Raw genomic sequence first — 23,101 nt, 5'->3', positions numbered from 1 at the left:
CCTCCTCACAAAAATATGGGACTCTTGCTGCAGGGTAAAAACAGATCATCAACATCAGTTTCTCATTGTATTTTAAAACTGCTCTAAGCTAATTCCATTTTAAATCATTACACAATCAGGTACAGGAATTCCAGAGGAACAAAACCATTAAAACTCATCAGAGTATCTCTGCCCCCTCCATATGTGCTGGCTTGGACCTCTACACTAAGTCCAGCAGTTTTGCCCACTTTTTACCTGTATAGTTTTTATTCAAATAAAAATCATTTGTGGAAGCCCAAGTAAATAGATAAAAATGAAATCTTGTTTAGTTAAGTGGGAATGGGACACCTAGAACTCCACTGCTAAGATGCACACACATGCATCCCTGAGGACAGATAACTCGCCCACCTAAGAGCCCCTAGGAGTCTGTAGAAAATGGTTATAAGTCTATTAATTCAGTCCTTCCTACCTTCAAACAGTACCACACCTAAATCATCTAGAGAGATTGGAATCTATTTAGGCTTGTTTTTAAAAACATCTCTGGAGCTTAAGGTATCATTGCTTCTTCGGTACCCTATGACCTTTTTTAATCAATCTTCAAGGGAAATTTTCCCATAAACTTAACCTCAAGACCCTCATATTTAATCTTGTTCATAACAATAACAGGGGAAGTCATATTTCTCTATATCAGTCCTTCCTGACTTCATTTATTGCATAGTTCCTTGGTAAATTTCTAATTTGTTATGATAACAAATGCTGGGGGGAAAACAAAGTTTCTGTTAAGATAAGGTAGAAGAAAGGCGTCTGAGAAGACTACTACAGTAATGAGGTGTCTCTCATGAAATAGGAAGTGATGATAACTCCACATCTTGAGGAAAGGCCCAAGCAAGATTTTGAAATATAAAACATGCACTCAAATGATGGAATGCAGAGAACAGAGAAAAGAAAGAGGAAACATCTTCCTTACGCTGAGACCTCGTTAACCACTCTTTGATTTTGTAAAATGCTGGACATGTTGGGAGAATGCTAACAAGTCACCCATCCTAAAACTGTGGGATAAACATTACCAGTCTTTTCTCCATATCCTTTGTGACATGTGTCAACACAAATAATCAATAACCAATCTATACATAGGAAAGAGTGATATTTAATGGGCTAATGCTGAGGACTAGCCTGGAAGTGTTATCTTCCCCAGGGAACAAAGCACTTCAGAGAAGCGTGGTTTACAGCATGGTTATATACCCTTTCAGAACACAGAACATACACGAAGCAGGACAAGAATACAATTTTTTTTCCCCAAAGTCATAAGGAAACATTTTGCTGCAGTTTAGCACATACACAGCAGGTCAACTTGACCTGGTTCTCTGGAAAGAAAAGCTTATCTTCAAAGAAGTACTGGTATTGGCGTCAAAGAAAGGGAGACATTCATCCCTATCTTTAGAGTGCATTCTTTGCTTTGGGAAAATGTTTGAAGCAGATGTACAATGCATGTTCCATGGGCCATAGGTCAGGCTGCTCTGGGAAAAATGAGTTTTAGGCCCAATCAGATTTAAACCTGAATGGCTTCCCCATATACCTCAATATGTGAAAACTTGTTATATTTTCATCAGAGATGAAAAGGATTTCATTTTCTCAGTGGCCAGAGGATTATGGGAACAGGGGTTGAAGAATGCGGAGAGGAAAGAACAGTGACCAGAACGATGCACTATCTGTGCACTCATCAAACTACCAGGAGACTCTTTTCCATAATTAATTCAGTTGCATATAGCTAACAAATGATTTTTCATTAGATAGTAAAGTTGTGTGACTTAAATTGCTAAGAATATTATGGTAGGTTGTGACACAGTAGATTCTCGTGAGTTCATGGAGGAGACCTGGGACACACTGCTCTCCCAGGTACATGACTTGAGGAGCAGAAACTGGAATACAGTAGGTGACAGTGTCTGAGTAGAGGAATGCAAGTGTGTAGTTAAAAAAAAAATATCAAGCAGCCTTTACAGTCAAAACAGGCTGGGGCTAGTTATGACTGGGGTTAATTTAAGCAAAGGCCCTGGGAAATGTTTTCACAGGTAACAATTTTCATGACTTCCTTAATTACCTTCAGGGGTTCCTTTCTACCTCTTCCGCTAAACTGTACATGTGCTTATGTGAAAAGTCATATATCTATAGTCCAGTCAAGGGTAAGCAAACTACAGCCCTCAGGCTAAACTGGCTCCACTTCCTGTTTATGTAAATAAGGTTGCATTGGCACACAGCCTCACCCATTTATTTACATATTGTCTACATCTGTTTTCTGGCTACAATGCAGACTTGAGTAGTCATGATAGAGACTGTGTGAACTGCAAAGCCCCAAATATTTACCATCTGCCTGTTCACAGAAAAATTTTGCTGACTCCCAGACTAGCTGATGCACAAAATGAAAACAATCACCTATATACTAGAGTCCATTTATTTATTTTAAAGCCTTTCTACCTTTTGTAAAGCATTCAGAAAACACGTCTCTACCTAAGTAACAACCCCATATCCACACAAATAAACACATTTGCAGAAGGGCCTGTGCCTGCAAATGCCCAAGGGAGTTTTCTTGATGTGTTCTTGCTCTTGAGTATGAATAGTACTTGGTCGAACTAGTTCATCAATAGCATGATAGGAAGATTTCTGTGTGCTTTTCCCTACACTTTTTGCCTAACAGCAATCTTCAACTTAAAGGTTGAAAAACCCAAATATTTTTCCCTTGCCTCTCTATCTTTTTTTAGGATTTCTCCCCAACTTAAAGGAGAATATAGAAACTATCTGAAGAATATATCATGTTAATTAAATTTGCTAGAATTACTTCTTCAGATAAAAATGCTTATTATATGTAATTACGCATCATCTCTAAAGTTTGGTCAACTTTACCTTTGTATGATTTTTTTAAAGTAGTGATTCTGAAATTTTAGTGTGCATTAGAATCACCTGGAGGGCTTGTTAAAACAAAATCAGTATTTTCCACCCGCAGGGTTTCTGATTCAGTAGATCTGGGGTGGGGTCTGATAATCTGCATTTCAAACAAGTTCCCGGGTGCTGCTGATGCTGCTGATGCTGCTGGTTTGGGAACCACTTTAAGAACCACTTTTCTAAGGTGAAAGTTGATTGTCATAAATTGTTCCCCCATCCCCTCCCAATATTTTCGTATGTCTAACTCTTAGTGAGAAGTTAGAACCAAGGATGGTAACAAAAATAATGAAACAATTGGAAAATAACATATGTATGAATAAAATGAAAGAACTTGGGGATATTAAATATCAAGATAAGACTGGAATATTTTAAAAACAACCTTATATGAATAGGCTTAGCAAAAATGTGTGAATAGATGATCAAAATATTTTGGAATCTTATCGTCAAGAATTTGTATAAGTCTTTGTGCTTCTATGTTCGTGGACTGGAGAGCAAAGGAATAATACCTAGTGGCTTCAGGAGTCTCCACGGAATGAAGATCCCAGAAGTGAAGAGGCTCAGCCAATTGGCAGGCTGTAGATGTCCCAAGTTAGCTATAAAAGACCAACTGCTCCGAGAACCTACAGGCATTTTCTTTGTTTTCTTTTCTGAGATTATAATAGTCAATTATGTGAACCTGTTCTGCCTATTAAACGAGAAAGTGGGCAGGTTTGAAGACTGCCTTTCTAGCTATGGCTATTGGGAGGATAAAGCTTTTTTAGAGAAGATGGAAGACATATTTTGAAAAGAAAGCCAGAATGAAAGAAAGTTCTAAGGAGAAAAATAGTGAACCAAAATCAATGTTAGAAAGTTGGCAAGAGTCAGAATGAAACATAAAGAAGGAATAAAATAAGAAACTCAGCCATACAGAGTGAATCTGGATCACCCAAAGACGAGGCATCTCACATTTCATGAAATAATAACATGAACTGTAGACATCAGCAGGTTCAAGGAGAAAATTCTACTCACAGAAATTCTCTCTTCCAGGTCAGTGGGGAATGATAACTAAGGCCTGAGATATTCATCTATCAACCAAGAGAATATAATATAGAAGAAAGTTAACATGAATTAGCAGAAATTTGGGCAGATTGAAATGATGGTTTGAAAATAACACATGAAATTTAACAACAAAAAAAGTCAAGTTCTGCTTTTGGATGTGACTTACACAAGTTCATGTGAAAAGACTGTAGGTTTAGGTAGTCTATACTTACAACTTAATGGGTCTACTATCAAAGCTACTTCAATCTTGGGATGCATTTCAGAAGAAAAAACAAGGATCAGATTAAGCAGGGTGATAATCCCAACCTATATGGATCAGGTCATTCGGGGTTACTCCGTTCAGTGTCTTATGATACATTACAGAAGTTTTGAAAATTATGTAAGTAATACACAAACAGGGTATAAGGTCAAACAGAAGAACAGGGTACATTTCCCATTCCCAAAAAGTAACCAGTTTTAATGTTTCCACTTTTAGTTCTCCTAGTGATTATCATCATCACTTTAATAGTTTCTTAAAATATTACCATCACTTAAAGCATATAGGGTACTTACACTAACCAATTTCAACAACCCTATCCACACTCTTTCTCAAATTGTTTTTTAGTTAAGGTATTTTTAGTTCTTCTGTTGGTTATATTTTATTTCTTGGTCCTTCAGCTTCAGTCAGCATCTAATGATTCTCAAAAACATAATTAACATATTTAAACTTCACCTCATTTCTTTGCCAGCTTTCCTTTCTCAAGCTATACCATTACTTCTACATTGTCTAGATTTATTCAAACCTTTGTAAATATAAGGTTTATATGCTTTGTTAATAGGTTGATGCTAAAAACTGGAAACCATTAAATAGTATATTTGGTAGTGTGTGTACTTGGAGTATTATTTACAGCAGTGCTGTGAATGGATTGACCAATAGGTCAATGACTTATCCTGTGTCGCTTAAAAGGTGTCAAGAGTGAGTGAAGTCTCTTTTTTACCTGATATCAACTGCAGAAAGCCATGCCACATTTATTTAGTTTTGCATATTTGGACTATGGTTTCCTAGTACATCCTTCTTTTTTGAGGGTTTCTAATTGCCTTTCTTTTTCCATGTTGACAAATTAAGCACCTATTTTTATCAAACTACTAAAATATTTCAAGTTCTTAATCATATAGTTTTTCTAATAGAATAGTCTATCATCTTAAAGCTATATTTTGAAAAGTCCTCTAACTTAATCTTTCCGTTTGGATCTAATTATGTCTAGGATTGATTCATGGCTGTCCACACAGTGTAATCCTGGGTAAATTTGACTATTTCTAAAATCCCATGTTTTTTTTCTTGGATTCTTCTAAGTTTTGCTGTGCTACATTCTTAAGTTATGCATGTGTATATGTATGTATTTTTTTCAAATGGGCGCCTGGGAGATAAACTTTCTTGGTCCTTGCATTTTTAAATATTATTTTGTCCACATATTTGCACAGTATTTTTGCTGGTATGTCCATAGGGGTCCTTTAGATGTAAATAATAAGATCAAATTCTGGCTAACCTAAGTAAAAATTAGTTTATTTAAAGGATCGTGGTGGCTTCAGGAATCTTTAGAAATTTTGAAAAACGGGCTGGGCAGCAGACAAGAACGAAAGTAGCTCAAATATCAATGACTTTCTGATCTTTTACTGCTGGTACATCTCTTCATGTCACTATTCTGAGCTCCTATATCTGTACTTTGATATATTGGTTAATGTTATACCAATGGCTTTCTTTCCTTTTCCAGAAGTTCATCAACATCTCTTACATCGATGGTAGTTTTTTTTCTTTTTAGCATCTAGAGCGCTTTATGTGCTTTTTTTGTATATTTTTACTGTTATTGCATTGGGATTTTGGAAAGTATAAAAGACAACACATTTTAAAAGGATATTGGCAAATTGTTACGTCCAGAGAGTATCTAGAACGGAAAAGGGGTTGAAAAGCATGTGATAAAAATATTAATAATTTTTTCACAGATTGAGGTATATGCAGAAAGCCATTCTGGTTTAAATCTGATTTGGCCTAAAACTCATTTTTCCCATAGGAGCCTGACTTATGGCCCACCAAACATGCATTGTACATCTGCTTCAAACATTTTCCCAAAGGGGAGAATGCACTCGTTAAAGGTAGGGATGCTTGTCTCCCTCTCTCTGACACTGACATCAGTACTTCTTTGAAGATAAGCTTTTCTTCCCAGAGAACTAAGGTCAAGTTGACCTACTGTGTATGTGCTAACCTGCAGCAAAACCTTGTGACTTTGGGGGAAAAAATTGTATTCCCGTCATGCTTCATGTATGTTCTGTGTTCTGAAAGGGTATATAACCATGCTGTAAACCACGCTTCTCTGAAGTGCTTTCTTCCCTGGGGAAGATAACACTTCCGGGTTGTTGCTCACATTAGGCTCAATAAATATCACTCTATCTTTCTTATCTATAGATTGGTTATTGATTATCACTAGCAACATTTTGTTCCCTGGTTAAGCCCTGAACTACATTTGGTGACTCTGCCTGATTATGTCTCTAGAAATTTCTAGAACAATACTACAGTTTGCCCAGACAAGTCTTTAAACTGTTATTATTTAAAATGTCTCAGTTTTTCCAAGGACACAATTTTTCTACAATTATCTAGGATCTTCAATTCACCCTTCTTCCTCTCACCCCCAATCCCAAATATCTCCAGTCCATCTGGTGTCATGACTCTTGTACTCATCTCTACTCCTGTCCAAGACTCCTAGTTTCCTCAAATAAACATAAATATTAACATATCCTAAACTAAATATAGTCAGTTACACCAATCCATCTAGACTATGATTTTCTCCTAATCCACTCCTGATGGGAATGGAGAAATGATTTTTCTTGCAATGACAATCCTGTATTTCTATTTTTATTTGATTATTTTACTTTAATAAACCCTAAGAGAGCTAAGAGAATAAACAAGGAAACAAGCATACCTCTTCTTGGAAACACTTTTCACTTTTCTCTGCTTGGCAGCACGTCTCCACCAGGTGAGTGAAATCCACAATAATTGATTGGAACTGCATCTGTGTTGCATACAGCTTCTGCTTCACAAGGTTGCTGAGGATCCTGAATCAGAAATGAGTAGAAAAAATACAAGTGTTCCCTGAATTGCATTTGTAACTGTGATTTCAAACTCCTTGGAAATGGTATAGTCTGGGCATATATAACAAACCAGTGAGATGAGCCACCCTCCCAGAAGGCCTGAGGATTGGGAGTTGAGAGAAATCCTGAGACAAGAAGTCAGGCTCAGAGATTTCCACCCAGTTGGAAAGGCTTGGTCAGTGGAAGACAGGAGTAATTTTGTGGTTCCCCAGCTGGGCCTCCATTAGACTCACAGCTGAATCATGCAGGATCAGGGTAACTCTTTGAAAAAGTGCTGTAAGAATACTTTTATTAAAGTCCTGCAAACCATTAAGACACAAGCAGGGCTGCCCTGGAACCTTCTGAAAGTGTATAATCCTGGGGGGTGGGAAAGATATTATTTTGTTCTTACAACAAAACAGAAAGCAGCTTTGTCATTTCAAGGGATTCAGTCTGCAGCTGAGAAGAAGACAGCAGTACCTTGAGGGCACAGTTGTTCCCAGTGGCACAGGAGTGGTGCCATGGAGAGTGGCCTGGAGAATTCCTGGAGGGGGAAGAGGTGAAGGGAGTTGCATAAACTCTTCCCTAAGGATTCTGGGGATAATTGCTGGAAGTGAAATTTTGTATAGGCAGGTAATAGCAAGAGTGTGCAAAACTTACACTATTAAGCGTTAGAAGACTGATGGTGGACAGAGGGCAATTGTGGGAGTGTGTGCTTGTATACATACGTGACATTACATATTCCTATAATACACATATGTTTATAATGTGTATCTCTGCTGTGTTGGAATAAAAGTGTTATGATTTTCTTCTATATTTTCTAAATTTTCTGCGATGATTATGTATTACTTTAATAGTAAAATAAATCAATATTTTAAAAAGAAAGAGAATATATAAGCATTATTTTTTCTATCTGACTGTTCTACACATACCCAATCTTCTAAATTAGACCTAAACTAGACCCCACTTGAAAGAAAACACTGTGCTTGTTTGTGTCTCTATATCATTTGTCTGTATGTTAGATCTATAGTCAAGTCAATTTATATTATCTTTGAATAATAATTATCAGTTTTTAATAAATTAATTATTCAAAGTGAGAAATGTAGTCTATGTCCCACTGGAGTTTGGTGGATTTTGTCTCAGAATAAATTCTGACAGAAACGATATTGCTCGTAATGCTGCAATTCACTGACCCACCCATAAAAGCACAGGACAGCCCAAGTCTCAGCTCTAACCATCATGGGTACCTGTTGATTACCCTATTTCCAAATGCCCATTTGGGACTTCTATGGTCTGGCTTAGGATATTCGGCACCACAAGAGGCCAAAGCTGGTGTAGGAAGGGGCAGAGTTTACTGCTACTTCATGAAAAATCTGGACTTCTCTTTTCTTCTAATATCATGAAAAGGGTACAAACTTTGAAGTAAACCTACTTTGGTTCAAGTTAGGTCCTCAACTCACTAGCTTGTGTGATGGTGCATGAGATGCTTAACCTCTCTGACTCTCATCTTATAAAAAGAAAATTTGAGCATCTACATTGCAAGATTTTTGTGAGAACCAAAAATAATATATTAAAGGGCTGAGTACAGTACCTGGCACACTGAAGGCACTCAATAAATGGCGGCAAAGATAATAATAGCACTGAATAGTAACAACCATAATAGCACAACTTGCTTTCCTTTCAAATTATTGGTTGCTTCCAACCATGATCTCCCTCCTCCCTGACTCCCACAATAAATGGTGCATTGTCACAGCTTTTCTCCTATTTATTCGTGTATTCATTCAGCAAATAATTGATGAGCATCTTCACAATTTCCCTGAAGATCTGAGTTGTGGATTCAACAATTACAGGGCAACTTAATGAGGGAGGTGGGAAGGTTGCCTCATATATATCTGCCTTCTCTTTTCTCACTTAACATGCTATGAGATTCCAAGTGCTTTCATGGCTTGGCCCCTCCCAATCTCTCTAGTTTCATCCCCAAAGTTTCTCTTTCTTGTCTCACCCCATCCCTCAGTCACACTGAACCACTTCTGCTTTCTTTTCTCTCTTGCTGGGTCATCTGGTTTCTGAATGCTCTTCCCCAGAGGGACCAGTAGAGGGAAACCGAGCATAACTGCTGAGTTTCTGGAAGATTAGCCAGGAGCTGCTTATTTAAACAAGGAGAAATGCTCCCATTGTACTGGGACAGGCGAGAAAAAAAAGTTTCCCATCATGAGAAAGCAGAAGGTCAGGGAATGAGATTCAGAGCAGGGGTATCAGGATGTCATGTCATCTCTCCTTGGCACTCTAGATATAAAGGCTGCCATTTCTACAACGGGGATCTCTGTGCCACTGGGAAGCTGGGCCCCCTCCACCAATGTCACATACTTGTGATCTGCTTGCGATTGACTCACCTGTCCTGCCCACTTCCTCCCCCCCATCTCTCTACCTACCAAGCTGACTGCTTTCATTTAAAAATATTTGCCCTAGGAGGCTGGCCCCCTTGGTGTAGTGGTTAAGTGCACGCACTCCGCTGCTGGTGGCCCGGGTTCTGATCCCGGACACACACCGACGCACCGCTTGTCAGGCCATGCTGTGGCGGCGTCCCATATAAAGTGGAGGAAGATGGTCATGGATGTTAGCTCAGGGCCAGTCTTCCTCAGCAAAAAAGGAGGAGGATTGGCATGGATGTTAGCTCAGGGCTGGTCTTCCTCACACACACACACAAAATATTTCCCCTAATTCTTCCTATTTTTTTAGTTTTAAATTTTTTAATTTACCTTTTTAAATCTTAAATCCTATTTTTAATCCTCAATACCATCAACTTGTTTTCAGTTCTTTATTTCTATGGTATTATTTTATTTTCATTAAATTTGTCCACCATTTCATTTAAAGCACATTCTAGTCTTTGTATATTATCTTAAGTCTTATATTAACATTTCAACTCAATATTTTTCTTAATTGGATTTTAAATTCTTTTACTTTGAACTTCTATTTCGTTTTTATTTTCTCTATCTTATTTCATGACCTCAACTTCTACCTTCTCTTTACTATCCCGCTGAATTTTTTCTTTCCCCTCTGGGAGCCCCTTCACTTGTTTTTTCTTTTCTTGTGTGTGGATTTATGCTGTGATGGTCCCCCAGAATTATACAGGGGTGAAAGTCATGAAGACAGCCCTTGTCATTATCCCAAGAAGTTGGAGGGTTTTTTCCAGCCTGGTCTTTGACTCCTAATATGGATTCTCCCAGGATATTCCAGAAATTTCTACATTAACTGTCTCTATGCTGCTGTTTTCTCGATACAGAGAACACAGTGAATTCACTAGAACAGAGATGTCTCCTAATATTTCACACTTTTTATTATTTAGCCTTCATATGAAGAGCTCCACGTTTTAAAAATTACTACCAGTATTATAATCTTGTTTGAGGCACACTAACAGCTGCATGTTGGTAGTTAAGTGTGTGTGCTTTGAGCCAGATAGCTTGGGGGCAAATTCCAGCTCAACAACCTATTTACCTATCGCATGATCTCATACCAGCTCTTCTTGCCTTCTCAGTCTTAGTTTCCTCACAACTAAAATGGAATAATATTATTATCTACCTCATACATTTGTGGTAAGGATTTGGTGAGATGACATACAGAAAGTGGTGCCTATCTATGCCCAGAGAAATTCCTCAAGAGAAAGCAAAGTCTGCACTCTGGAAGTAAAATAGACTTTCTCCTTATGTTCTGCCATCAAGCCTGAGCTAAAAAAAGAATGGCTAACTGAATGTTACAATGGTCTTTGGGTGTTTATTGGACAATTTTAAAGTCTAGTTTGTGATCAGCTCACCTTGGGAACTGAAGAAAGGACTTCAAGGGTCAGTTGGCTTAAGAATTGCAAGTACTGGGATAAAACAGAACAAGTAACAACCTTGTGCTCGCTGACCATGAGAATGTGTTTATTCCCAAAGGCAACAAAAACTTTGCGTCACTTGGCAAGAAGATATTGTTGGACTAATAATATTTAGACCCTGCAAGAGCAAGACTTAGAGTAAATAAATTAATTAGAAATAAACTACCACTTTCAATGATCTTGGGGGAGGAGGAAAAATGAGAACCACGGTGTGCTTTCTCCTGAGGACAGGACGTGAAGAGGATGGGAAGAGGGTGGGAAGCGGGGTGGGCACTATAAGGGACCTGCCCCACTGTCAGGGGTTGGAGTGTTTTCAATGCATCCTGCTGATTCAGAGAAACTGGAATTTCACTCTTTGGCTTCTCCTAGAACAGTCACCTTGGTGGACTACACCTGGGGCCTCTAACATCACATCCATCACGAGAGGAATTCATTCCAAGGGAGAATGCCTGGGCCATGGGAACCTCTTGACTCTAGGCTCAAGAATGGGGTGAAAGGTAAAGAGATGGATGATTGATGCCACTAAGAAAGACATTTCTTTGTCCGCAGCAGCAAACAGATAGCCTCTTTTCTAATTCCTGATAATAAGCGTCCCATTCAGTCAGTCTATGCAAGTGAGATAGGGAGAATTGGTGGGAGTACCACTCACTTGTGAGATCTTAATCACCTTGTGCTCTCAGAAGCCAAGGGCAAGACTAGCTGTCCTAACGTTGTGTGTGCTGCATGTGCTACTTCCAAGACCAGCCCCATCATGCCTCAGTCACTTCAGTCACAATCAGAAATCCAAGTCTCCCAGATCATGTCATCATAGTGATGTTTCTACATCCCTCATCCGACCCATCACCTGCTCTCCTTGCCCTCTGTAACTCATCCTCTGTCTCCTTTGTGACTTGAGGCTTTCTCATCAACATCCACAGCCTCTTCTCTGAATTTTTCTTTCTCTGTATGAAGCATGAGGTTCCCCAGACGACACAGCGTCCCCTAAGACCTCTCAAGAGAAAGCTATTTGTGCTTGGACACCACTTATGTTAGCATCTAGTTCCCTTTTACTGCTTCCAACCTATCTCTCCTTCATCCTCTTATAAAAGCCATAGCTCCTTCAAAGTACCTGTCATCAAACTCTAACATCCCCATCCCTATTTATTTCCACCTCGTCATGTCCCCTCATTTTTGATAATTTCAGACCCAGTTAATTGCCTCACTTTCCACCATTATCTTGACATATATCATTTTCTGTAGTTTCAACAACTACATTAATGATCTACATAATGATCCAATGTGGCAGACTGATCTAAAAAATGGACTCAATTGTCCACCTTTCTCTGTATCCATGTCATTTACAATGTGATTTTCCAATGCTTCCTATCAAGAAGTGAAGTCTATCTCTACACCCCTTTAATCGAGGTCAGCCTTATGACCTACGTTACAGCAGAACTGGCATCACATGGTTCCAAATCTGGGCCTCACGAGGTCTCCACACTTCCCCTTTCTCCCATCTATCATATGAAGAAGGCTGAGTTAGCCTGCTGGAGGACAGGAGCCCACATGCAGCAGGGACAAGCCCTCCTAGCTGAGGCCAGCCTAGGCCAGCCAGCTCCCAGCTGACTTAGCAGCTGACCACAGACTCTTGAACAAGCCCAACTGAGAATGGCTGAGGCTGGCCCAGGTCAATAGACACATCCAATCAACCCACAGACACTTGAGCAATAATAACTGATGCTGTGTTAAGTCACTACATTTTGGTGGGATTTGTTATGAAGCAAAAACTAACTGATATATTATATAAGGGAAAGATGAGGGAAAAAATATTTGACAGTGGGCTGCAGTGGCAGGAGAGTAAGAGGGTAGACAATATAGTAGAATGAATAAATATTCCAATAGATACTGTGAAAGCAGGAGTAAAAAAGAGCACTGGATTAAATTCTATTGCTGACTGGATCCAGAAACCCTTTTTGCCTAGAACACGCATTGGGAAATCCTGGTCAAATACAAAGAGACTGCATTCTATCGGAAACATTTCTGATCAATTAGTTTCAGTATCAGTAACAGCAACCAAATCAGAATACCACTTTGTAAAGTAATAACTTAGATTCATAAAATTTTCTAATTTATCATTGTTTTCATATACTATATATGTACATATCAGGTAGGTAGATATAGATATAAATATTACATAAGGCTGATGACTTGGTCACAGGGTAAATGTGGGGAAATGTAAGTCCCTTTGACTTGCAAATCATCAAAGCTTGGTTTCTGAAGGCACATGGGTCATCGCAGCAGTGACCCACACCAGCACTGATAGGCTATACCAACCCTACCTCATCCTCAGTTGACAGTCAAATAATAGGGATCTCTCCCTAGCAATGCAGAATATCTGTAAAGTATTTCTCTCTGTAGCTTTGGAAGTAGAAATTTGTTTGGAAGTTACAAGCAAACTGAGTTCTACTTAACAGGAAAAGATGAGCTTTTTAATTAAGCATATCTAAAGATAAAATAGGCTGCTTAGGCAAATGGTCTTCTCGTCACTGGAAATACTTGTGCAGGAACTGCACGATGTGTTTTAGAAGGATTTCCTAAACTCGAGGTGGGAAAGATTGATTAATATCTAAGCTTTCTTCCATGTTCAGTATTCTTTGATATTATATTTTCATAGAAAAGACATATATGGCATTTAAATATTTATTTTTAGAATTGTGAGTGTCTAGTGATATCTTGTTTTCCTATATTCTGAGAAGTTACTATAAAGTCTTATGTGATGCAAGAAACTACATTACAGGGGGTGGATGAGCAGGAGGAGAAGAAAATCAAAAATTCAAGGAGTTGAATTCACAGGCATTACATTATCACTCGGCTAGCACCCATTACTAATCACCCCAAAACCGTTCTTCCAAACAGATAAAACAGGCATTCCTAGCAACAGTAGGAGTGGTAGTAAAAGTAATGACATATTATGAGGTGACACACATCATTCTAATGGAATGTTCCGAAGCACTTTCCCAGCATACTGGTCCTGCAGAATCTTAGTAGGTTCTGTGGTCCAGATGATTCTGGGTTAAAACAAGCTAAACAGGTTACTTTATTACAGCACTTCTCTGACTTCCTCTGTTAATGGAAGTTGTGAATTTCTTTTTCTTTTTTTAAATTATTTTCTATTGAGATATAATCGCCATACACATTATATCAGTTTCAGGTGTACAATATAATGATGCGATATATGTACATAATGTGAAACGATTACCACAATAAGTCTAGTTATTTCACTCTAGTCTAGTGAATTTCTAAGAGGAGAAAGGAAATACAGTATTTCTAAACTTATTTGATCATGGAACCCTGTTTGTATGAGACATCTTATAAAACTTATGTTCCAAAATTCACATTTTAGGAAAAATACATTAACATACTGTTAATATTTTATGATCAGTATACTTCAATCTTATTAACTGATCAAATTGAGGTAGCAACTTTGATAACCATAGTTGCAAAAACTGCAGAATATCCTCAATTCTACTTGACCTCCAACATAACATTACCTGCTCCATTCATTACACAATACTTATATCTGCATCCAGTTTACAGTTCTTTATACCTAGTACTGTATTGGCGGTAAAGAACAAAGTAGACAAAGATCCTTACTTTTGCTTTTCAGTTTGGAATTCCGCCTCCTGAGCTTTGCACAATTCTCCTTTAAGGCTGATGACTTGGTCACAGGATAAAGGTGGAGAAATGTAAGTTCCATCAACTTGCAGATCATCAAAGCATGGCTTCCTGAAGGCATACGAATCATCACAGCAACGGCCCACACCAACATTGATAGGCTCGGCCTCATGTCTTCTGCATAAAGCTCCAAGAATCAGCTTTGCCTTTTCCAGAAGAGAATTAAAATAAGAGCCCTAAGGTTTTTGATTGTTATGTTTTTATTTTTGTAATTTTTTTTACCCATAGAAGTATTCTCAAATTCTAGTTTCTGCTAGTTCAGCCTGGATTTCACTGTTTGGGAAAAAGCAAGAGTGTCAGCTATAGCCTTGTTCCCAGCCTTGTCCTTCCTCTTCCTGTCATCCTCAAGTTGAGTTTGCTTGGACCCCACCTCCAGATTCCTCCCCAGTCCAGTTTATAGACCACTGTTGACCTGAGGCAGGAGTTTCTTATGCTCCATCAAATTAAAATCAAGTCAACAGTACAGCTAATTTGACTCAGATATAAGACTGATAATTAGCGGTCTTACTTAAGCTCAAATCCAATTTGTTTCTGTTTTTTACAACTAGACATCTGTAACTACCACAGAACTTGGTGTATGGTAGATGCTCTATGAATATTTGTTGAATGAATAAATGAATGATCAAAGAAATTCTTGGATACTGTTTCATTTAATTTACTTGTCCCGTTCTAGAACCGTCACATTAACTTGCTTCCAGTGTGGTATCTTATACTTATCCTGATGCTATCTGCAAGCCTGCCTTTAAGCCCCTCTGAGTATAATGACCACCCAAATTCCCTGTCACTTATGTATGTGGGGATGAAGTAATTGAGGGCCAGTAAGCATCAACATTTACCACGTGTTTATCTATTTTGGAAGTAACCAAAGAAATCACCTAAAAATAAGGCTTTAGGAATACATGTCTAATCAAAACAGTTCTCCAAAGGAGGCATGACTAGAGAATAAAAATTGACAATAAAATAAAAGGAAGGCAGTGCTAGATAATAAAAGTTTTTAAATCTCCAACCAAAACAATTGTATTTTATCAGAAGAAAGACCAGTTCAGCATAAAGGAGACCCTCTACCAATAGGGCAAAGAAAGCTGTCACCAAACAAGAATTCAATAGTGTTAAAATAATACCACTTAAGAGAGACCTAGAGATTAGATCTCGGAGACTTAGCATGTAGGTCCCTGGAGGGATGTTCTGCATTGTGAGAAAGGAATAATTTAGCATGCATCACTATGGCCTGGAAGAAATTTCCCTCAAGACCATTCCTGCCCTACCTCCGATTCCATTTGCACTAATACTCATATCCATATTCAACTTCCCAAATATTTTGATTCAGAAAAAAGTATAGCCTAGTTATAGACCCAATTATTTCTGCCTTTGGAAAGACATTGTTCATTGTAATGAACACACTGGTGTTCCATCTAATAAATTTAACACTTTTGAGTTTGATTAGGATGTTAGTCTAAAATGAGCATTATCTTTGAAGTTGCTGACAAAATCACTTTCGTCGACTTGAAAACCCAAGGAACAGACCCTGAGATGTGATCCAGACAAAGGTCTAGTGAATCTGACATCTCCAGATTCAGAGATGAGACAGTTTTACCACTGCTGCTAATCAAAGACAATTGACATGAGCTGAGCTGAAAGAATTTCTCCAGAGAACAGAATTGTTAGGCTCCATTGACAGTTCACGGATGTGTCCACCAACACGAGACTGATTGTGGGGGTTAGAGATTATAACTTCAAGAATAGGCTAACATGAAGTCACAGACGCGCTTACCAAGTCCTCTATGCAGACAAACTGTTGCTCATCACTCAGTGGGCAACATTTGGTGGCAGCAGCTGCCATGTTCTTTGTGAACATAATCAGGTCTTGAGCAGATAGTTGTGGCGCTTTCTTGGTATAAAGGACTATAAGCCTGAAAGAATAATTTCCTCTTACTCCTGGAAATGGCTATGAGCCCCAAATAAAGAATTGTACAGTTTCCCTCAATATCTGACGGTGTTTCTGATTTAGGATGAACAAGGGGTTAAATTGGGTTTAATTCTATCCTTTTAGTCCTTGTTCCAATAGCCCAATGGCTTATTTAGTATACTTGGAATTCTCTTCCCACATCACACATTGCTCCACTCTGATCCATCTTTTTTCTCCTTATCGAGGATACTATGTTAGCTAGTTTGGATGGCTGCAAAATCAGACTTAGGGTAAACAGCTTTTGAAATAAATATATGCACAGGCCATTAAAGCTTTTATTGGTTGCCTGCAATATGTTAAAAGAGGGGCTACAGAACGATCAGCAAACAGCCCCTACTCCCATGGGGCTCACACTCTAGTGGGAGAGATAGACAAGTACACCCAATGTAGTGCAAGGAGTACGGAGTGCAGCACATGCACATAGAATGGCCTCTAATCCCATCCCAGGGAGTCAGGCAGGCCTCTGAGGGGAAATCTCAGCTCATGTGAGCTGAGATCTGACAATAACTAAAAATGAACCGATGAGAGGGACTGGAAGTAGGAGGGGAGGATTTGAAAGTCATTGGATGTGATTTTGTTTTCTTGATTGGGGGGATTGGGGATTGGAGGAAGGGAGGGAAGAAAGCTTAGTTACAGAATCAGATTTACATTGTTTTTAAGATAATTATGGTTGCTGTATAAAGAATGGGTTGGAGGTGGGCAAAAGGCAAAGCTAGAGAAGAAACAGTTCGAAAGCCATTCCAGTAATCCAAGTGAGAGACACTGAACTAGGAGAGTCGTGGTGGGAATTGAGGGATAGAGGTTTTAAGGAGAAAGACTCTACAGAACTGGATTTAAGGATAACAAAAAATCAGAATTAATCATTGCACTTATATTTTAATGGAGTTGTGGGAAGAATTTAGCTATAACAGCCAATTGAACAGTCAACCTAATCCAGTGGTTCTCACAATGAGACCCCTGGACCAGCAGTATCAGCATCCCTGGTAACTTTAGAAATTCAGATTCGCAAGCCACATCCCAGATTTACTGAATCAGAAAATCTAGTGATGGGTTGTGTTTTAACAAGTCCTCTAGGTCATTTTGATGCACTCTGAAGCTCGAGAACCACAGACCTAATCTTAAACTAGATATTAGCAACTAAACACAACATAAAAGAAAAGTAATAAGCCAAATATTCTCTCTGAAACAAAAATAATTTTTCTGGATCCATTATTCTGGATGCTTCATTTAAGCTCAATAATATAGGACACTATAACCAACTTTACTTTTCCTCAATATGCTGCTTCTAAATAGACTATTACAGTAAGATCTTAACGAAAAATTGGCTTTTGTTTTTGGACATACTAATCTGTGAAATACAATAGGATTTACCAGGCTTTCTGCACACAAGGAGTTGTGTATGTTCCCTCTGGCAAATGACTAAGGTATCCGTTTATCTCTACTCTCAATGGTGAAAATACTATATTTGCTATATAGATCTGACTTGAAACTGACAAAGTGACTCTAGATTAGATCTTTGTTGCAGCCTTGACTCAAAATTGCAGGCAAAGCCCCAAACTATGTTCAGGTGTGAGAGAGAGGGCCCCAATGAGATTGCAGGAGGGCAGCCAGGGCATGACTCTCTAACCTCTGGGCATTGACTGGAATCTGGAAAGTGGCCTTGAAAACAGTGTAAAAGCACCCAAGGTTATGTGGACATCTATCTTATCAAGACAGAGATAGCTAGGTTAACTCTGAACGAATTTTTTCCTTGGCCTCTGAGATTTTAAGGTTAAGTGTGGACTCCTAGCAACTCTCAGCATTAACAAAAACTCACTAACAAGCATAAATCTGGACAATATCTTAGAAGTATACCTGTCCTGGAAGTTACTATCTCCTAATTTCTCACGTAAATCACAGTGATTTTTTACACGCTCATGGCTTTCACGAACCACTCTTTGGAACATCTCTTCCTGAAAAATAAAGATAATCAGTGTTTATCTATTGTTGCAACAATATATCTTGAGGCAAGATTGCAAAACCATCTTCTGTAATAGTTTAATGTAACTGTTTTCCTAAACCCAGGGCTTTATTTACTTAGTGAATTTCCAAATCTCGAAAAACATGTTTTGCTAAAACAGGAATGGCCATGTACTATGTGGAGAAAGAAATGGGACGGCAAAACTGATACTCAGTTTCCTGTGACATAACTCATTTGTGGACTTAAACAGCGTATTTTACAAGCAGAAGGCAAATCATTCATCAAGCCAGAAAGAGATCCTTAAAGGCAGTTTATAGATCTACATTTGATTGGTCACAGTGTGTGTGCAAGTTGGTTATTTTTAATAATATAGCCTTTTTACATAAACAGCACAGATATAGAGATATAGATATAGGTATAGAAACATAGATATGTCTTAAGAAGTTATGGTTTAATAAAAACATGAACAAGCCTTGAATACAGAAAAGCACTCCACAAATACACATTGAAGTGAACCAAATGGAATTTTCAGAGCTAAACTCACATCCAAAGAGTTCTTGAACTGTGCAAACAAAATTCCAGTGGGAAGATACAAGTGACCTTGCAGGCTTAGCTCTTTGGTAGGAGCACTGATTATCATCTTAACTAATCAGACCCAGTCCACCTGATCCTAATAAGCAGTGTGTGTTACAGTGAAAATTTTACCAGATTTGCAAACTGTTTGCCTGGATTTAACCTTTAGCCCTGTCCTTACTGCCTGTGTGAGGTTGAGCAGGTCACTTGAACCTTCTGAAACTCAATTACTCTCATCTATAAAATGTAGTTAGTACTTCTGGCATTATCTGTCTTACCAGGCTGTCATGAGGATCAAATACGACACTGGTTGTAAAGGCGCTTTGTAAACTCTAAACATCCATGCCCCTGTAAGTTACTATTATCGTAATGATTATTGTGGAAGTCTACTGCTGATGCTATGTATAATAGAGTGCTAACCTACAGAAGACTAAATCACCTTCATTTATCCTCTCTGGGGACAGAAAGATGCTAAGCCCAGACAGGACAAAGATGCCTTCAACTTCACCTGCCCCCCCTCTGTAAATATGTAAGTCATTGATCAGAATAACAAAAGCCAGAACCCCCCTGGCTCCTGGTAACCCATGGATAACTGATCACCTGGTCAAAGATTTGTAAAGCCACCTGCTTGTTTCATGTCAAATGCATAGCTGTTGCCTGTGAACAATATGATTTCTGGCCTGAAATAGGGACAGTTTCCAGGCCTGCTTGGTGGAAATAGTCAATCTTCCCTTATCCCAATAGGCTATGCTTTCGTGCTACCTGCTACTGTGCCAAGCAAACATTCACCCTAAAGAGGAGATGGCACAGAAAAGGTTTCATGAAGCACAGAATCTGTAAGACAGTGACTCGCCCAGACAGTTGCTACTGGATGATGATGTGGTCTTTGGTTTAGATGGGAATCATATTTCTTGTGTAGCATAATCATCTTACAAAAGTATGACATTACTAATAGCACTGAAATTTTTCTTATGTTTGTAATCACTACAGGTAACAGGTTAAAAAAAAGGAATTTACCCCATGGCTATAGCATTCCAGAGGATTTTCTAATTTACAGCATTTTCCCAGTAAGTTTTGATATACCGTACCCACTCTTAAAATCACTGGAACTGCCAACTCTGGATGTCTTCTTGAATATTCATAAAGAAACCTGTATCCATAGGAAATGTATTAGAAAGTAAACAGTAAAATTCAGAGGCCATGAGTTTTCTTTCAAAAGCCAATTACGACTATGAAATATATTCAATATTCTAACTGACCCAAAGCCGTTGGAAACCTTGGGAGGCTCGCAGAAAGGTTTTATTGACTACAATTTGAGATAAAGAAACCAAATCAATAAAATTATATGATTTTTCAAAAGTCATACTGTAGTGAGTGGCAGATCCAGACTTGAGTCTAAAACATCCTGATTAGCTGATAGTTCCTAGCTTGGGGATTCTACTTACTTTTACTAGAAATTAATTTCAAGTGTTTGGGTGAGAATACATTTTTGCAATGATCTTTGAGGCTAACTTTTATAAGTATTACAACTTTTTTGAAAGGAAGTGCTGGCTAGGTATTAAATCACCATCTTGCCCTCTTTTCCACATAAGCCTTCAAGCATGAGTAGTCCATGCATAATCTACACATTCTTTTGGGTTACAAGAAAGAGAAATGTAGACTCTAGAATATTTTTAAAGGAATCATAGAATCACAGGAGGGACCTTTGAAGTGACCTTATCCAACCACTTCAATGTACAGTTGGAACCCAAAAGCCTGGGGAAATGAAGTGGCTTGACCTGCATTCAAAAGCTCATGCATGACCAAGCTAGACTGGAACTCAGGTCTCCCAACTCGTAGTCTAATGTGATTTCCCCTAGGAAGTTGTGCCTATCGACTTTTTCAGTACCAAATGCAAGTTTAGGAATAAGAGGGTTCAGGTAGCGACATTTACTTTTATAAGCCAGTATTAAACATGATTTCAGAAATACAGCTACAGTCGCTCTACAAAGAATTTTGAAGAAAACTCAAACTCTTATGTCTTGTTGGAATTTATTTGCTCCAAATAATGCTTCACAAAGTGACTTTGGAAATATTTTAATCACACAGCAATACTGTCTTAATATTATATATTGAAGTCAGTCTGCCTTATGTACAGTACAAATTAATATGTACTTCTGAATGGACACCAGAGACGTTAATACTCCACCTCTCTATTCTTTAAATGTCACACCATGGCTTTGGTAGTGGGTATTAAATTAATTAGAATAGAAGAACTGACCAGGTATACCAATCTGAAACTCTTACTTAGAGATGACTCTAAGTCCCTTAGAGAAAAGCTTGCAAACACTTGACCTTCACTGTGTTTTAAAAAATTTCTGTGTTAGTTGTCAACATTTAAAAATCAAGAGACTTCCAGGTTCTCTCAAAATGCAGTAGACCCAACCACCCAAAGCCTGCATTCCTATATGGCAACAAGCGGCTGGAGCCAAATAGTAGCTGCCGACTTCGGACTCCACAAAGAAACTCCTCTTGGACATAGTTCTTATTTAACCACTCACTTACATCATTGGCTAGCCTCTGTCGTCATTTGACTTTGCAACCTCTCCCAAAGAATCCATAAATACAATACCCCTTCATTAAGATTTTGCAAAAAGCTATATTACTCTTGTAGGAATTCATCGTGCTTGTCAGTGAATTGTTCACACACAAATTGGTCTTCTGTGAACCTGCTGAGTGGCAGGGATGAAAGATCAGGTTTGTCATCATTTTCTGAGTTGATAATGCATTCTCCTTGGAATGGCACTGGCAGTTCACAGCATGGAGTGATCTTGCTGGATAGCACAGCCTGTTTAGAGCAGGTATAGTTCATGAGCTGGCTCTATAAAACATAAAAGGGAGCAGTTATTTTTGATGACTTCAGTCTGAACTTATTTATTTTTATTGTTATCAGCAGAAAACCAGAGAAAAACTTGGCATCTTCTATTGCTTTATCCTTGGCAAACTGAGAGACCAAAAAAGTCATTTATGATAACTCATTGTAATAAGGAAAGCTTCTCTATTCGACCTTATTCAAGTGTCACAAGCTCTTTTAACATCTCTTACAGAACTTAAGAGGAGACAGACTGTATTATTGTTTCCATGTTTAGCCCAACAAAATACAAATGAAGAGTTTTATTGTTTTGCTATTGTTGTATTGTTTTAGGATCCCAGTTTAGGAAACATTATGTCTCTGTCACTTACTATACACATTAGTATTATATTACAGCAGTATTACTCTTACACTTACATATATACTTAAACATACACACAAATGTTATGTGTGTATGTGTATGAATAAGCTAGTCTCTACACTTAAGGAACTCATAATTTAGTTGGACAGTCAAATAATTAAACAACAATAAAAATGCATTATAATAGAAGTTATAAGGGAAGTGCACATATACTTTGGAAGAAAAAAGAGAGATTGGCAATCCAAACTAGATAGATCACAGAGTGAAGATCTTTAATGACTTGAATCTTGAAGGACAAATACAAGTTAATTGGAAACAAATGAGGAGGAAGAGCATGCTAGAATTATTCATCTTTATATATAAAGAATCTTAGAGGTGAAAGGGCATGACATATTTGGAAAATGATATATAGGATATTTGAAGGTTATTGGGAAAATTTAGTTGAGAATTAATAAGACTTGAATGAAATGAATGATTGTACACACTTAAGAACACTTAAGAGCTACTGAGAGGTATATTTGACAAGATTTTGATAAACAATAATTAGATTGGAGGCAGGGGATGGGATGAAGACGAAGAATCTAGAATGATGTGGGACACTGGGTTGATGTTAGCACAATTTGCTGAAATTGATATTCAGGAGAAAAGAATAAGTTTGAGGAGGATGGCTAAAAAAGAAAGCCAAAGATTTCACTGTATAGAGCTAAGATGACTTAAGGCATCTATGAGGCATCTACATGGAGATT

At 38.2% G+C, this 23,101-nt stretch overlaps 1 protein-coding gene across 1 annotated transcript in view; it reads right to left on the bottom strand.

The window, feature by feature from the left end:
* LOC101403266 (alpha-fetoprotein-like) overlaps positions 1-23,101 on the bottom strand; it is a 41,682-nt gene that overhangs the window by 562 nt on the left and 18,019 nt on the right. The window contains exons 8-13 of the mRNA XM_087434725.1: positions 21,789-22,003; positions 20,161-20,293; positions 18,465-18,562; positions 16,416-16,554; positions 14,564-14,790; positions 6,909-7,041 (exon numbers count right to left, since the gene is read on the bottom strand). Coding sequence (XP_087290851.1) covers positions 6,909-7,041; positions 14,564-14,790; positions 16,416-16,554; positions 18,465-18,562; positions 20,161-20,293; positions 21,789-22,003 — 945 coding nt within the window. The remainder of the gene's footprint in view (positions 1-6,908; positions 7,042-14,563; positions 14,791-16,415; positions 16,555-18,464; positions 18,563-20,160; positions 20,294-21,788; positions 22,004-23,101) is intronic.

This window comes from Ceratotherium simum, chromosome 8, assembly GCF_057802395.1.
Source record: "Ceratotherium simum simum isolate JZ-2026a chromosome 8, ASM5780239v1, whole genome shotgun sequence".
Taxonomy (NCBI): Eukaryota; Metazoa; Chordata; class Mammalia; order Perissodactyla; family Rhinocerotidae; genus Ceratotherium; species Ceratotherium simum.
The sequence above is the reverse complement of the archived record's forward strand: the minus strand, read 5'-3'. Positions and strand labels throughout refer to the sequence as shown.